This window comes from Anomalospiza imberbis, chromosome 13 (genome assembly GCF_031753505.1).
Source record: "Anomalospiza imberbis isolate Cuckoo-Finch-1a 21T00152 chromosome 13, ASM3175350v1, whole genome shotgun sequence".
In the NCBI taxonomy this organism is placed as follows: domain Eukaryota; kingdom Metazoa; phylum Chordata; class Aves; order Passeriformes; family Viduidae; genus Anomalospiza; species Anomalospiza imberbis.
Genome location: NC_089693.1, coordinates 9,753,361 through 9,768,751, shown reverse-complemented (window position 1 = coordinate 9,768,751; position 15,391 = coordinate 9,753,361). Strand labels below are relative to the sequence as shown.

The 15,391-nt window shown below is 41.1% G+C and overlaps 1 protein-coding gene and 2 long non-coding RNA genes across 4 annotated transcripts; 1 reads left to right on the top strand and 2 right to left on the bottom strand.

Annotated features, from left to right (window-relative positions):
* Nucleotides 1-1,242: 1,242 nt before the first annotated feature.
* LOC137481880 (uncharacterized) lies at nucleotides 1,243-2,446 on the bottom strand. Its single transcript, XR_011003739.1, has 2 exons — nucleotides 2,179-2,446; nucleotides 1,243-1,318 (listed from the first exon to the last, which is right to left on the bottom strand). It is a non-coding gene; the product is annotated as an uncharacterized lncRNA (long non-coding RNA).
* Nucleotides 2,447-2,632: 186 nt separating this feature from the next.
* RAMAC (RNA guanine-7 methyltransferase activating subunit) lies at nucleotides 2,633-6,927 on the top strand. Of its 2 annotated transcripts, XM_068203820.1 has the most exons (3): nucleotides 2,633-2,740; nucleotides 4,043-4,217; nucleotides 5,796-6,927. In XM_068203820.1, exons 2-3 carry the CDS (start codon nucleotides 4,051-4,053, stop codon nucleotides 5,983-5,985), a joined length of 357 nt encoding a protein of 118 aa, XP_068059921.1. In that variant the 5' UTR covers nucleotides 2,633-2,740; nucleotides 4,043-4,050; the 3' UTR covers nucleotides 5,986-6,927. The 2 variants fall into 2 exon arrangements, with proteins under 2 accessions (XP_068059921.1, XP_068059920.1); XM_068203819.1 differs by lacking the exon at nucleotides 2,633-2,740 and having other exon boundaries at nucleotides 4,033-4,217.
* Nucleotides 5,027-5,700, bottom strand: LOC137481879 (uncharacterized). The gene is made up of 2 exons (XR_011003738.1): nucleotides 5,300-5,700; nucleotides 5,027-5,269 (listed from the first exon to the last, which is right to left on the bottom strand). It is a non-coding gene; the product is annotated as an uncharacterized lncRNA (long non-coding RNA).
* Nucleotides 6,928-15,391: the final 8,464 nt, after the last annotated feature.

Below are 15,391 nucleotides of genomic sequence, written 5' to 3'. Positions count from 1 at the left end.
TCTACTGAGACAGAGAAACGAACACAGTCTTAAAGATAACAGAAAATTGCAAAATATATAAGATTTTAAACAAATAAAATTCAAACAATGTTTTCCTTTTGCTCCTTGGTACGGGCTGGTTATCCTGTAGAGCAGACCTACCTCTTTACCTAAGAACTGTCTGTAATAAGAAGGCCGAGAAATTAATTTTCAAATGGAAGTTGAGTATAGAGAAAATACATGAGTCCAGAAGCTGGGGATTTAGGCGAAATATCAAATACAAAGTGATAGAAAATCAAGAGTTATCAAGGCAAAATAGCTAGAAAACCCCCTGTCATTTTCCATTGTTTCAAGGCAAACAAGACTTTGCTAGTTTTAGCACATACTCCTTTGTTCGGCCAGGAAGATCCATTCTACAAAAGCTTAATTAATTTCCAATAGGCTACAAGGAAAAAGTCTTAGTTAAAATTTTGGAAGATAAGACTTTGTCTAACAGCACATTATTTAACATTATGAAATCTACAGGAAAAAAGCAAACCCTTTGAGGCTTTATCACACTGCAGTAGACTTCAGAAATACTGATTATGAGATCGTGTTCACACAAAAACAACACATTAATTACCCAGAGAGCCTTGAAGTGAGCAGAAAGATTGCAAGAGTGGATTATCAATTTCTCTGTCTTGACAACACTTGGAGCTTGACCTTTTAAGCACTCAGGCACCTAGTCTGTAGGTATGTGCTATGTGAGGCATTTAGTGGGTGTTGAAAGTTCTACTCGGTGACAATACTCATTTCTGAGTGCCTTTATTCCTTTAAAAATCATCTGTCACTTCAGGTTTTTTATATGCAGTTTGAATTTCAGAATAACATCTATGAGAAATCATAGGATATTGCTTGGATCATGATCTCCTTCTTGATATAACCCAAAGCAGTCATAGAGACTTGTGACAAAAAAGAACTAAAGCAAAAGTATCATGTATAAATATATATTACATATACTTGTGTGCCACACTGGTTTAGCCACTCCCTGCAAGTGTCTTTCTATGCAAAATGTGCTGATGAGAGCACATTTCCAATACTGTAATTTGTGAAATATACTGCTTATAGGATTACAAGGGGCCCATGCCTTCAACAGAACTTATATTTATGCCTAAATTGTGTACATGTATGGATGACTTGAGCCTATAATTAAAGGTTTAATATTAAGTTTGATCTTTTAATGAGAAATGTCACCCATGAAACAGCAGACTAGAGCCTCAAAAATAGAGAAGTGTGTACCTTTTATTAAGAATCATCTCCTTAACTTTATGCATAGAATCTTCTGTAGACACACCTGAAACTGCAATATCCAGTGATGAAAATGAAACATGTCTGGAGAAGAAATAAAACCCTACTTACTTGTGCCTATTTCAAAGAGGCAGTCAGTAGGAGAGGGATTATAAGGGAAAAACCTAAGTGAAAAGATATTATTTTTCAGCCTCAATGACATTTTGTTTGGCTTAGAACTAGCTGTCCAGGCTAAGGTGTTCGCATTATGCTATTTGGATTGAGGTCATCGTCTCCTGTTTTGCAAGTGACAATACACACCTGCTGTAGATCTCACAGGAGAGCAGATTGTAATTATTGCTGTTTATATCAAACAAAGGGCACTTATTCGTTCTAATATTTTTGGAGAGTTGGATACTGGTATTGCTGTTGCTGGGGCATTTTGTTTCAAGTGATCTACCTGATTATTACTCTCTGTGCTTTTCTAGAGCCCACGAGCAATAGAATCTCTAGCAGAGCTTGTAAAAAACCATTGCTTTCTGAAAGTGACCTTTAAAAAAACCAAAATATTTCTTGTACACAGCACAAGAGACCGTTTAAAAATCATTGGCTTAAGTGTTGTGGAAATTTGTCAGCACTGCAAAGACATCGGCGCTGTGGGAACAAGGCAAACTGGGAACCAGGGTCACCGACACCATTTCTGCTGCGGGGAGGTCTTGGTGCCACCAGCCCTAACCTCATCCGTACTAAAGGTGACAAGCCTGAAGTTCTGAGGCTCACACATAACTTCATCTGTATGAAGGGTGACAAGAGTGACCGCTGCCTGCAGCACTGGCTGGCAGCGTAAATGTGTTGCTGGAGCAGGTGCCAGCACAGAATTATTTTGGTTTACACGGAGTTATTTGCCTGCCAAAAAGCTTCACGTCATCTTACCTTCCTCACGTAGCAGTCAACACATCCTGAAGCTTTTTTATACCAGAAATACACTTATATGGCATTACAGACAGCCACTGACGCCATGCTGACTTCACCCTTTTCATTTGCACCTTTCGGCTAAACCCCAAACATTTCAGGTGTCACCTCCTTAACACCCGCGTGGCAGCGAAGGACAGCGCCACGCAAGGCTCAATACTACTCCTGCCAACGTGCTTTGCATCCAACCCTAACCGGAGGGAATCGCTGGTTCCACCCCTGCCCGCTCCGCCCGCCCCGGTGTCCCCTGTCCCGCCCCGGTGTCCCCTGTCCCGCCCCGGTGTGCCGTGTCCCGCCTCAGCGTGCCCCGTCCCGCCCCGGTGTCCCCTGTCCCGTCCCGGTGTGGCCGGTCCCGCCCCGGTGTGCCCTGTCCCGCCCCGGTGTCCCCTGTCCCGCCCCGGTGTGGCCGGTCCCGCCCCGGTGTGCCGTGTCCCGCCCCGGTGTCCCCTGTCCCGCCTCAGCGTGCCCCGTCCCGCCCCGGAAGAGGCGGGATCGCGGCGGCGGCTCCGGCGGCTGAGGCGCGGTGAGGGGCGGCGGGGCGGATGCGGGGGAAGGAGGGTGGTTGTGAGGGGGGAGGGAGCGGGAGCGACCCCCCGGCCTCCCTCAGCTCTGTCCGGCCCGCTGTGAGGGGAGGGAGCTCCGGCGGAGCGCCCCTGGGGCAGCCAGCCCCCTCCGTCGCTCTCTGCTTGGCCTCGGGTGCAGGGGGGTGCCGGGTGTCCCCGGTACGGCCCCCCCGGGATGGATATGATATTAACGGGATAAACTGTTGTTTATGGAGGGGAGCACCTCCAGCTGCTCAGGAGAAGCTGTAGCGGCGGCTCCCCAGGGCAGTGCTACCCCCGCCGCCCTCACCTCGACTGCCGTAGACTTGCGGAGCGAAGTTCCTTAGAGATAGCCCGTAATAAACAACTAACGAGGTTAGCTCCTGGCAGAGGAAAGGAGGATGGGTTTTCCCTGCAGGGATTACTCCTACCCCTGCCTCAGGGCGGCGTGTGCTCTGTCACTGGCGGGGAAAGGCTGCCCGGGGCTCTGAGGCAGCAGACACCGATGTCTGAGGGTGCTGCAGGGGAACTGGGGCCGCAGGAGCACCGCACGGATTCCCGAGAACACCCCACCGACCGGAGCGCCGTGGGTGCAGCGGGCAGGAGCCCCAGACTGGTGTATATTTTGTATATTTTAGCTCTTGGGGTCCTGCCAGCAAATCTTTGGGAGACGGCAGAAGAGCTTATTCTGGGAGTCCAGAACCAGATACTGTAAATGCTCTAAATTATGTGGGGCTCGTTAAAACAGTGGGCTTAGAGCCTTTCTGATTCGCTATTAAGAGCATATTTTGCTGATGGACAGTACCAGGTAATGCCAACATGTGAATGGCAAATGCATGTATACAAAAATAAGGAAACAAAGGCCTTAAACACAAATTCCATCAGATGGGCATATTATGAGGTAATGAAGCATCCTCTTAGGTGCTGATCTTTCCCTGAATCAAGTTATTAACAGATAAATTACTGTGAATAAATCTGATTATTTTGCCTGTCTTGATGATTATGTGTATCTATAGGCTTTGCATGATATTCTACCTTAGCAAACTTTTGAAGTTGATTGTACGAATTGTTTTCCTGTCAAGAGTCAGTGTCAGGAGTAGATGGAGAGCATGTTCTGAAGTACTTTTTCCTGTGAGGTATCTATGCTGTCTTCCCAAAACCCAACAGCTGTGTTAATCTGAGTGTAACTTGTCCTTCATTTTCACTACATGGATTTTGGTAGCTATTACAATGAGAGTCTTAATACATTGCTAAAGCCACTTTTGTTGTGTTCATGTTTAAAGTTTTCAGAATGACTTCCTTGTCTGACATGCCCCCAAATTATGAAATGATGTTTGCTCATCGATTCACATCGGATGATGAAGAATACCAAGAATATCTAAAACGCCCTGCAGATCCCCCTCCTATAGTTGAAGAATGGAGAAACAGATCTGGTGGCAACCAGAGAAACAGAGATCGGTACCGGTTTCTCTTTTTAACTGTGGTCATTTCACAAGTACAGTTAAATGATAATTGATTTCAGAAGTATAGGAGTCTGTTCTGTTCACTGAAGTATTTCTTTGTCATATATAGGTAACGATGTTTAAGGGGAATATAGTCTTCTCTGAAAAGTAATGAGGTTTTTCATTTTCTCTGTATTGACTGGCAAAGTTTTTGCATTGTGTATAAAAGAACTAAATTATTTGCTTTTTAGTAAAGAATGAGCTGGAACCACTGAACACATTGCCCTGGGGTTTGTTATTGCTCAGCCAGAAACATTTTTCCAGAGGGGAAAGATGAGACTTCTGCAAAACTAAGCAGCCTATCTTATGTTGGATGATAACTGGCAGGAAGATGTCCAAAGGAACAAGCTGCTAGTTGATTATCTGTTACTAGCTGTCCAGAAAGAATTTAATTTGTAAGCTAAATATTTGCTGTATTTTTCAAGATTAGTCTGTAATTCTTTTATTCAGTAGAAGTGACTGTAAAATCAATCATCCAATCTGTCTGGCAAGTACAGTGTTACCTGCCAAAGCAAAATACTTTGAATTATTTCTTCAAGATGTAATTGCAGCTTTTTACTGAATTTTGGACAGATTTTTGAGTGACTGAAAAACAGCAATTACAGCATGTAGTACATATGGGAATACTAACATCAGCCTTTAATATAAAGTAGTTAAACTCAGTCCAGCCAACAACTGGGAAAACTCCTTAGCTAAATATCTAAACAGGATTTGTGCCTTATCTGAAGAAAAGGAGGACAACATTGTGACTTTTTCTCACCTTTGAAGCTTGTCATTAAGTAAAACACAGAATCACAGATTAAAAACAGGTGATAGTTTAAGATGTTCTTAAAAACTTCTTGGTTCTTTGAACTGATGAGCTCTTACACCTACACTATGGTCACAAAGTAAACTTTTTGCAAATGTTATCTGTCTGCACCACACCATTTGCAAACAAAATGACTATGAGGCAGCTCAAGCCTTGATAGGAATTGAGACAGGGCTGAAAGACAAAAATTGAGACTGAGTCTCAAATTTAAGACAAAATTGAGACTGAACAATGGCTAAATGCCACTGATAAAGTAGCAGTGTTTTAGCAGTAGTATGTATTTTAGAGCATATTCAAATTCCAGGACTCAGTGCTGTTAGGTGGCTGTAACTGTATTGAAGCCTGCTTTGCCAAAGCTTTCAACCTTGAAGCTGCTGGATGAACCCTGGCTTTGATGCACTACAGATGTGCCTTGGGGTTGATTTTTAGATTTATGGTCTGTTTCAGTCTCTGTTTAAACTTCCAGCAGTTCACCTAATGCCTGGGAATACTCCGTGTTAGGAAACAGACTTTCTAAATATTGTATTGGGTAAGAAATTAATGAGTGATCTCAGATGACTGTAGGTATGTTTTCATGAGTTTGTCATATAAACATATAAATATTTGAGTGTATTAACAGTTACATGACAGTTTTCATGAAAACTGCCAAATATAAGAGTTCACTAGAATTCATTTTTTAGCCTTGATATAATTTATGTCAGACTTTGATCTATCTTCTCATTGCAGGTTTCAAGATGGCAGATATTTTAGAGGGGACAGATACAACTGGCAAGGTGACTACAGATATAATCATAGGCCAGACAGAGGCTGGGGTAACAACTACCAGCAGCACAGACAAGGACAATCCTACTCATCCCACTACGGACAATATGGCTACAACTCCTACAACCCGGGGCCTCGTTACCATCCCTACTGATATCCTTGTGGCTTGAAAATCCAGTGATGCTATGTAACAAATTCAGTTTGATTTTAGTTTTCTTATTTTTTCCACTGTTTTATAGATAACTGAAGAATCAGTGTTACAGTGCAGTGCTGTTTTTCTGTAGTGTTAAATGAAAAAGGGAACTCCTTTTATAAATAGTAAAAGCATATTATATGGGGTTTGTTTAGAGTCTGTAGATTTTAGATTAAATTCTTAACTCTTCCTTTTGTCTGAATATATGTTGTGCACATATTTTCTTCCATCACTGAGATTGCTCTGTTACATTTTAGAAACCAAAACAGGGGAGGGAAGGACAGGGTAGCTGTGGTTTGTATGCACCCTGTAGCAGTGCCACAATACCTTGAGATAGCTCTTTTTGGAACTAACATAATTTCTGTGGAGAGAATTTTTTAGTTTGGCTTTTGACAGTGAGAAGCTCAGTTTGGTTTCAGATGCCCTAAAACTGAGAAGAGAGATCCTATTACTGAAATGTTTTATGGGGTCAGCATAGTGTCTGTTGACTCAATGGCTTCAATGCATTTGAAGTATTCCTCTTAAAACATGGTCTAAAAGTTGGATAAAAAATAAGTAGTTAAATATCTATCTTCTTGTAGCAGTTCAATGATATAGAAGTTTTACCTGAGAAATAATATCAAACTTAGATTAATCTGTGTCATCTTCAAACAAATTTGGTGTGTGTGTAATAAATTTTGGAACTCCCATTTCAGCAAAGCTGTAAAATTTCGATGCTATTGTAGTTTGTATGAAATACTTTGTGCATGTTATAGAAAAAAAGAACTATGATCAGTACTGGTCTGTACTTTTTTCTGTATGGGAAAATAGTATAAACAGTGCAAAGTGTCACTCAGTTCTTAGAATTTAAGATTTATGGGTTTTTTTAAGTATTCACACAATAAAAGTATAGTTGACATATAAGGATGTTTCTGAGTATTTCTGAAATCTACTTCTGAGACATTCAGGATTGCATCATTGCCAACAGCTGAACAAGGAGCTGGACTGACAGCTAAGTGCTAATATGGACAGCTGTGGGCTTAAGTTAGAAGAATGGCCTACTCAGCTGCAATCAGAAGGATGAGACACATTGTGATTAATTAGAAGTCTGGAGTGTTAATCCACTATCCCCATTTTGCTCTAAGAGGGTCAGAGTTCCCTGTTTCCCCATTTACATGATCAGCTAATTTGTATCAAGGGAGCAGCGCCTGTCTTTGTACTTGACATTTTCTTCAGCTGCTCTGCAGAAACAGGGCCCCATCCCTGCTGACTGCTGTAAAAGTCATGGCATTATGTGATAAGGAGTGCAAATAAGTGCATCTTGATTAAAAGACAAAGTACAGAAGTCAAAAGCAGAGTCCCCCAGCTCATCAGATGTTTTTAAGAGCTAAAGGGTGTTTTTACACAGAAACAGTCACTGTATGTAGCTTTTACATAGGCTGTGGTACACAAGTGTCTTCACCTACCTGCTAAGTATTTGTTTTCTGCTTTTCATATAATACTCTATTAGCTCTGATACAGGTTTTAATATCCTACTCCCTGAAGTATTTGCCTCAAATTCAGTTAGAAGTATTTTCAAAAGAGGTTTTCCTCTAAGGAGTTCTAGTGGATGAAATGCACTCCTTTGAACCCTCATTAATACAGTGAAGCCTTTACAAGAGGAGATACAAGATCATGCAAAGTTCTTATTTCTGCTCTGTCGAGAGCCTGCAAGTCAGTACCCTTGATGAAATTTCCATTTAATTCAGAATCATGTGCAAAGTGCCAAATACCCCAGGCTCCCCCTCCAAAAAGGGAGTGCATCTCTTCCTGCAAAGAGCCTGACACTGCCAGGAAGTCAGGCTGTGCCAGGATGTTCTTCTTCCACACCATCTGGAGTAGCATCACAGGTTGAAATGAAACCCAGCAGAAAGAGCAGATCTGTTTCATCTGTTGCCTTTCCTCAAGCTCAGTAACTATTTTATTATTTTGATTATCTTTCAGCTAGTGAATAACGAGTCCTAGTGGGTGGGAAAGGATCTCAAAGATAATTTCATTTCAACCCCTGCCATATCTTCCACTAGACAGGTTGCTCAAAGTCCCATCCAACTTGACCTTGAACACTTCCACAGTGGATGGGGCATCCACGGTTTCTCTGGGCAATGTGTGCCAGTGTCTCACGACCCTTGCAGGAAAGAATTTCTTCCCAGTATCATCTAAAGCTGCCCTCTTCCCGCTTGAAGACATTCCCCATTGTCCTGTCACTACATGTCTTTGTTGAAGTCCCTCTCCAGCTCTTCTGTAGCCCCTGGAGGTACTCTAAAGTCTCTTACAAAGAAAAGAGCACCTCTTCTAAGGAAGGTGCTCTAAGGTCTCCCCAAATTCGTTTCCAGCTCTCTCCCTGTCTTCATGACAGCATCATGAATCCCACTTTGCTGGCTGTGCAGCAAAGCATGCCAAAAAAATACCAGGGGGTGTGGTATTCCAGAAAATGGCAAATCCAACCTTCAGCATTGTGGGTGAACTGTAGAAGAGATAGATGAGGATGGTCTAGGTGGAAGTTATGAAATAGAACACACATTTCCTCATCTTGGTTCTCTTATTCTGAGTTCCTTGATTGAGATCAGGAGAGAGACAGGCCAGCGCGACTTCCCAGCTTGTGTTTTTATATTCATAATTCCCATATGCCTTACCAGCAGAGCTCTCAACTCAACCTTAAGGGTTTGTATTATTTACAAAACCTTTCCTTGGAACAATTATGGCAAGAGTCTAATTTGGGGAGGTGGGGGGAGAGGAATACATTGCTAAATACATGCACCAGACAGAAAGATATATAAAATTCAAAATATAGTACCTAATTTTCCACTTAGATTAATTGTATTTATAATAAAGTCCAGTTTACTGTCTCTGTCAAGCTAAACAAAACTAGTTGAGTATTGCCTGCAATTACAGTTTGTGCATTACAGTGTGTTACAGGTGATAAAACTGAAGCTGGGTAACTTTAATATTTGCAACTTCAAGCACAGTTGTTTAACTATGCTGGAGATTGCAAAGTAAACACTAAAATTCAGTGTCTGGAATCTGACTTTAGGAGATCTCTTCCATCTGACATTTGCTCAGACAACATTATTATGAATAAAACAAAGGTAAGTGTTATGTATTAAAAAATGACTGCCATGTTACCAAGGAGTGTGAATGGAAAGTTCTGAATAGGGCTTTCCAGCAGTTCTAAATCCATTCCTGAACACATACAGTGGTTTTGCACAGCTTGTTAATTGATACTGAAGAATAATCATGCCAAATTACAGGTACTGTGGCAAATAAATATGAAAAATCAATAGCTTTTGTACAATTTCTTGACTAGCATTTTAAAAAATGATAAAGACTTTAAAAATCACAGCTAAGGCCCTAGAAACTCAAATGCAAAAGAACATGCACAGAAAAATAAAAATCTCACTGTGATTTGTGAGATCCAGTTTTACAAGTTTTCAGTGCTATTCAAACTCCATTTTATTCTGTCTGTACAGCTGGGAACAGAAGTGTGCAGATGTGCTTTGAAAGGTTAGTTAGAAGCTGAACTACTTTCAAGAAGCTCTAGTAGAGATTTCAACAAATTATATCGCAAATGCCATTTGCAATATAATCAACATTCAACTTCTGCAACAAGGAAGATATTTTATCTACTGTTTAAATATATTTTAATATATTGCAGCAGTTATACATTTGAATATATTTAAACTCATACTATTCATTTGCTAATAAATATTCTGCTTAACTAAGAACATGTCCACATTTGCTTCACATTGAGATGTTGGAAGGGAAAAGCTTTTTGCATCAAATTAAAGAGAAGGCTTTATCTGTCACCACCCCCATTCCTTAGGTAAAACAAAAATCTCTGAATTACACAACACCAGGGAATTTTTCTAGCTAGTCCCATTGTGCTGTCACACCTTCTCTAACACTCAAACAAGAGGAGTATGAACATCAAGCAAGAAGGAAGGAAAACAGGGCTGCTCCCTCCCACAGGTGCTGACCACCTTGGGAGCAGTTTGGCAAAACTGCATGTCCTTTGCCTTTCATTTGCCCATCAGGAAAAATTGCTATAATCTGTCCCCTTGTCGCTGAATGTTAGAAGAGAGCTACATAACCCTGCTAAATTATGCACAGCGCTGATGCTCTAATGCCCAGAAGCTAAGCAAGATTATAGGGCAGATCAGGTTTCCCTGAAAGCACCTAGGAAAAATGCAGCCTGATTCCAGACACACAGAGGTAAATCTAGAGATCAAAAGCGAGTCCAGTGGCTCCAGGACTGCCAGGAGAGTCAATGGCAACTGTACTGTGGTGGTGCACAATAATCTTGCCTCTCAAGAGGCTTATTTTTCAATTAGGCCCTGCAGGCTGGAATGTATTTTTGTGTTTACCATGGCCTATATTTTCCTTCAGAAAGCCTGGACTGCACTTAGTGGTTGTCAGTCCTCATTTGCTCGTGTGGAACAGCGACACCAAAGTGTTATTTCTGTACAGCTCGCCCCTAAGTACCCTGCCCTGCTAAAATGCACATTTATTACAAGAGATGGTGGAAGTTGCTAGTACCTACGTTTTACTCCAAGTCTAATAAACACACAACAGAAGAAATCATATCACCATTCTCAATGCATAACTTCTGTGTTATTTGTGACTAGCAAGAAAACAAATTAATGTTGTCTTTATCCTAACATAGAGATGCCTTTTTTTAATCAAATCATACATCAGCAGCTGGCTTTTTTCTCCCAAAAAGTATGGGCTCCCTTTTATTTTGGGGAGCTTTGCTGTATATTGTATAATTCAAATTTTGCTTCACTAATAAAAGTACTGCCGAGGTAAAAGTTAAAAGCCCAACTATATTGTAAGACATTTCACACAGCTTTTGGCCAGGTTTAGCATGATCAGAAAGTGGCTGGTTTTTGTCCAAAGTCATGCCTGAAGTTTGTTTCTGAAGAAATCTTTGAAATTATACATTTTTCCATTGAAAATGTGCTCAAGAAAAATAAAATTACAGTAATAATTGCCAAAAGCAACCAGCCCCAAATTATTACATATTCTTTTTTACATATCAAGAAAATGATTTTTTCCACAGCAAATCCTGGTTTTCAGTCATCATGTCATCTTGATTTATGAACACCACTGAGGCCTAAACCTAAGTACATTTAAGAATGCTGCTTCAGTGGTTTTAATGGTATGACCATTTAAATACAGCATAGAATAGCTCTGGAGTTTAGATCTGTTTAGTGCAAGAGCTCTGTAGGGACACATATTCTCCTCAGATCAAGCTCATATTACTCATTTACAAGCCACACACTTGAAACACAAGCTCTGAAGTGAGCTGAGGGAGCATCAAGCCTGGGGTACACATATGCTCCTCTAAACCCCAGCTAAACTCCTGTAAGAATGAAAAGGAGCTTTACCTTAAATTGCCAACATGGGCAAATCCTATTTTTCCCAGCTTGTGGCTCAGAGGATACTTCCATCAGAAGGAGTAATTTATTGTTTTTATGTTCTAAGAGCAAATGGGAGTGGAGAGGTGTTGTTACAGTGCTGGCAATGAAGGGAAGGAGCATGGCTGAGCTAAAGGATTCTTTCATGGCTGTTTCCCCATATCCTGCACAGCAGAGTAACTGTTGAGATTTGACCGCTGGTCATCAAGTGACTTCATGGCCACATCACAGCCTGGAGGGTGGGAAACAAAAACCAAAACCAATCTAATAAAAAAAACCCAACATCAAAACAAATTCCTTCCTCCACAGACTCCAGGGACCTCCCCAACACGGAACAAGCTGGCAGAATGCAGAATCTGGAAGCAGTTAAGCAGCTGCTTTATTACACTGGCACGGCTTACGTCCTTAAGTAAGGTGGACAGATCCAAGGGACAATAAACAAATCACTGTTTATTACATATCCTGCAGTCTGGGCAAATCCAATTGAATAAGCTCTTTAGACTCCACTCAGTAGGATTTTAGTTTTTAGAGACAAAATGGATTTAGTGCTAGATAATAAAAGCTAAGCCTAATCTTCTTTCTCTCCACACCTGCATTGGACATATTCTTACTACTGACCTAAAAATGTTTTTTTAAACCTGATACTGTTTTTACTCTTGCCTTCCTATCCCTGCTACTTCCTGGCACCAGGCTACTTATTTCAGATATAGCTGTTTTACTAGTTGCTCATATTCTGAGCACTTCTGAAGACAAGAACTCTTAAAGCTACTTTAACATTCTAAAAAGACAATTTTGCCACAGTTCCAGTCATTCTTCCAGAACTAAAAAGAAAGCGAAAAGGATGTTTTCAAAAATAGAACCAGACATGCGTGTTACATGCTCAGCTACAAATCGCATTTAATGCTTTTGTGTCTCAGCTTCCATCTGTAAAACTGTGCTTCTCTGCCCTGTTTTCCTCTTCTATGCTCTGCATTTTGGCTACAAAACCTCCCAGGCAGCAGCTACTCCATATAAAGCATAGGTATGGTGTATAAACCTCAGCTGGGGTCTGTATGTTGCAGCACAATGTATTAGAAACATTCTGTGAATAAATTCGTTTGTTGATTTTAAAATATTTTTAACTAAACCCAAAGATACTATGAAGGCAGTGGCTTGTTTTAAACAGTGTCTTTATGTCACTCCATAGTTATATATATATCCCATATATATATATATATATATATATATATATATGGGATTCTGCAGCCTAGGAAGCTTCAAAGCTAGACCTGCAGTAAACACTAAGTGATTCTAATCCTATAGGTATAGTAGAAAATGCCTTAAAAATTTAAATGGCATAAAGAGCCTCATCATAGCTAAGAGGTGTGGGTAGTCCAACTTGACAGTTAACATTGAACTATACAGAGGTGATTAAAAACAAGGGGACAACCTACTCAAACTAGATTTCACACCAATAAAACTTGTGACACTTACTGTATTGAATGTGCTATTCATGTATATTTAATTGATTTTATAAACATTCTCACACACACCATACAGTCACAGCAAGGGTGAGCAAAATTCCAGCCTTAGACATATTATAGCACTTGCTTTTTAAAAAATAAAACCCAAGTAGATGAAAAAATGTTAATGCATACAACTAAAATTACATAGTTAAACATCTGAGTTTCAAAAAACATAAAATGTAAAGTTGTTCTTTGCACCTACAGGAAAAGGAAAGAAAATACAGTGGTGAGGGGAGGAACGGATGAGTCACCTATGATGGAAGAGGGTGAACAAAAGAGTGGTGTACTGGTGAACAAAAAGAGTGATAGGTCAGCTATTGCAAAAAAAGTCTCTTGTGGAAACCCAGGGCACTGGGAATATTTCTCTGTCTGCTCTGGGGTGTCCTGACCCCCAGGGGAGCACTGACTTTGACCCTCATTCATGGAGAAAACTTCCAAAAACTCAAGGTAAACTAGAAACCACAAAAGCATGAAATAGATTGTAGAGATTGTAGAGAGTAGTGTAGTATGTCACACGGGTGAGAAATTTAGGTTTTAGGATTTTTAGTATGTTATAGATGAGTTCAAGATGGAGGATATAGGGTGTTGTCTTGAGTTCCCTTCTTTCTTCTTCTTCTTCCTCTTTCTTCTTGGGTTTAGGTGGTATCTTGCAATTGGGCAGAAAAATCCGCATTGTGGGTCTTTAGGGGTCAGTTATTGGGTTAGAAAGGAAAATAATTTAGGTGTCACTTCTTAATTGGGTAGCTTAGTTTTTGATTAGACTTAAAATGCCTTGTAACAAGAGATTGTTGGCCATTTTTGTGCTGTTTTTCCTGCACGCAGAGTCTGGTGCAGACAGCGTGCTGAAGTTTTGATAAGATAACAATAAACAGAAGCTGAAGACCAAAAAAGTCCAATGTGTCTCTTGTTCCTGACACAGAACTGCTCCAGGAGGGTCTCCCCTGCCAGGGGAGCCCCCAGGGAGTTGCCCAACTTGGGGCCCGCAAACTCACAGTCTCTGATCAGAAATAAAGTTTAGTTCCAGAAGAGTCTACTTAAAGGTCAGTATCCTTAGTAGCTGAGAAGAGGAAACCATATAACTGAGGGTAAAATAAAAATCTATTTCAAAGTCATTTGTAATTGATGAGAACTGGAACACAAAGACGGCATCACAGACCGCTGGCAAGAGAATTCCTCCATATGGCATCAAATTCTCATTAATGCTCTGGGGGAGGATCCTAGACATCCCAGCAGGTCCTGTCGTGACTTTGGATTCAAAGCTGTCCACACACTCAGCTGCTCTCTGGCTGAACTCCACTTTTGCTGCACATAATGCACACAGCAGTGCCAGGAACATGGGCTGATGAACAGCTTCTGTCTCTTTCATCACACCTCCCATACTACATTTGAAAAGGTGGAAACCTGTCCCTAACCATGCCACCCAAGACATGGCTCAGAAAACCTTCTCAGATCTTCACATTTTCTACTACTAGTATAGAAACTTCCAGTATTCCCTCTGAAAGCTGCTCTTTGAACCCCTGGAGCTCATTGCCAATTCCTTCTCTCAACAATAGCTTAAGCCTGAGAGCTCTTCACCCACAACACTGCTTATCATCACCTATGGATTGGTTATTTTGCGACAGCTCCATTGTGGGACAGTGCGTGGCAGTGACTTTGTAGTATTTTTGTCTGTGCCACTTGGGATAAAAGCAGCTTATTCAGAGATCCCAGCTGAGTTCAGGATCCTTACAGCACCTACCAACATCTCTACAGAGCACATTGCTTGCAAGAAACAAGAGGAGTTTAATCTGACAATCTCAGTAAATTACACAAGAGTGCCTCAGTTTCAAAAGCTGAGAGGAGGTTATTAAACAAAGAAAATTACTGTAGGTAATAAAAATCACTGACACCTCACTGGGAGTTGCCTGGGTCAATACAGACAGGGTGGAGAACACTACAGACTTAAAAATAAGAAAAGGGTCAAAGAGTAGAATTTATTTGAATTCCTATGGATTAAGCTGCTAAATAAACCACATTTTTTCCTATGAGCTTAACAGATATAAATATATAGGAGCAGTCAGTCCACTGCAGCATGCTGAGAGCCCAACCAAATGTTCTAATGCATGAAGGATCTCGTGTGTGTAACATCTGCATCACAAGCGGCGTGGGGCAGCGCCTCGCTGGGGCTGCTGCTCCCGCAGCTCCCGGTGCCCCCGTGGCACTGCCAGCCTGCAGGCAGAGCAGGGCCCTGCACGCTTTGGTCACAGGGCTGAGGATCTGCCAGCAGCTGGCAAACTGCAGATTCCCATGCAGTAACAGCAGGGCCTTCTGTTTTAACTAGCAAAACACTATAGCAGAACCACTGATCTGCAGCTATGATTTTATTTAATTCGGTAAATTGTTTACTCTGTGTCCACATCTAACTCCATTTCCCAGTCAAATTAACACATC

Excerpts from the sequence above, each read along its gene's own strand:
- RAMAC (XM_068203819.1), top strand. The coding sequence starts at position 4,033 with ATGTTTAAAGTTTTCAGAATGACTTCCTTGTCTGACATGCCCCCAAAT. Across the intron at positions 4,218-5,795 it reads AACCAGAGAAACAGAGATCG|GTTTCAAGATGGCAGATATT; the intron begins GTACCGGTTTCT and ends TTCTCATTGCAG.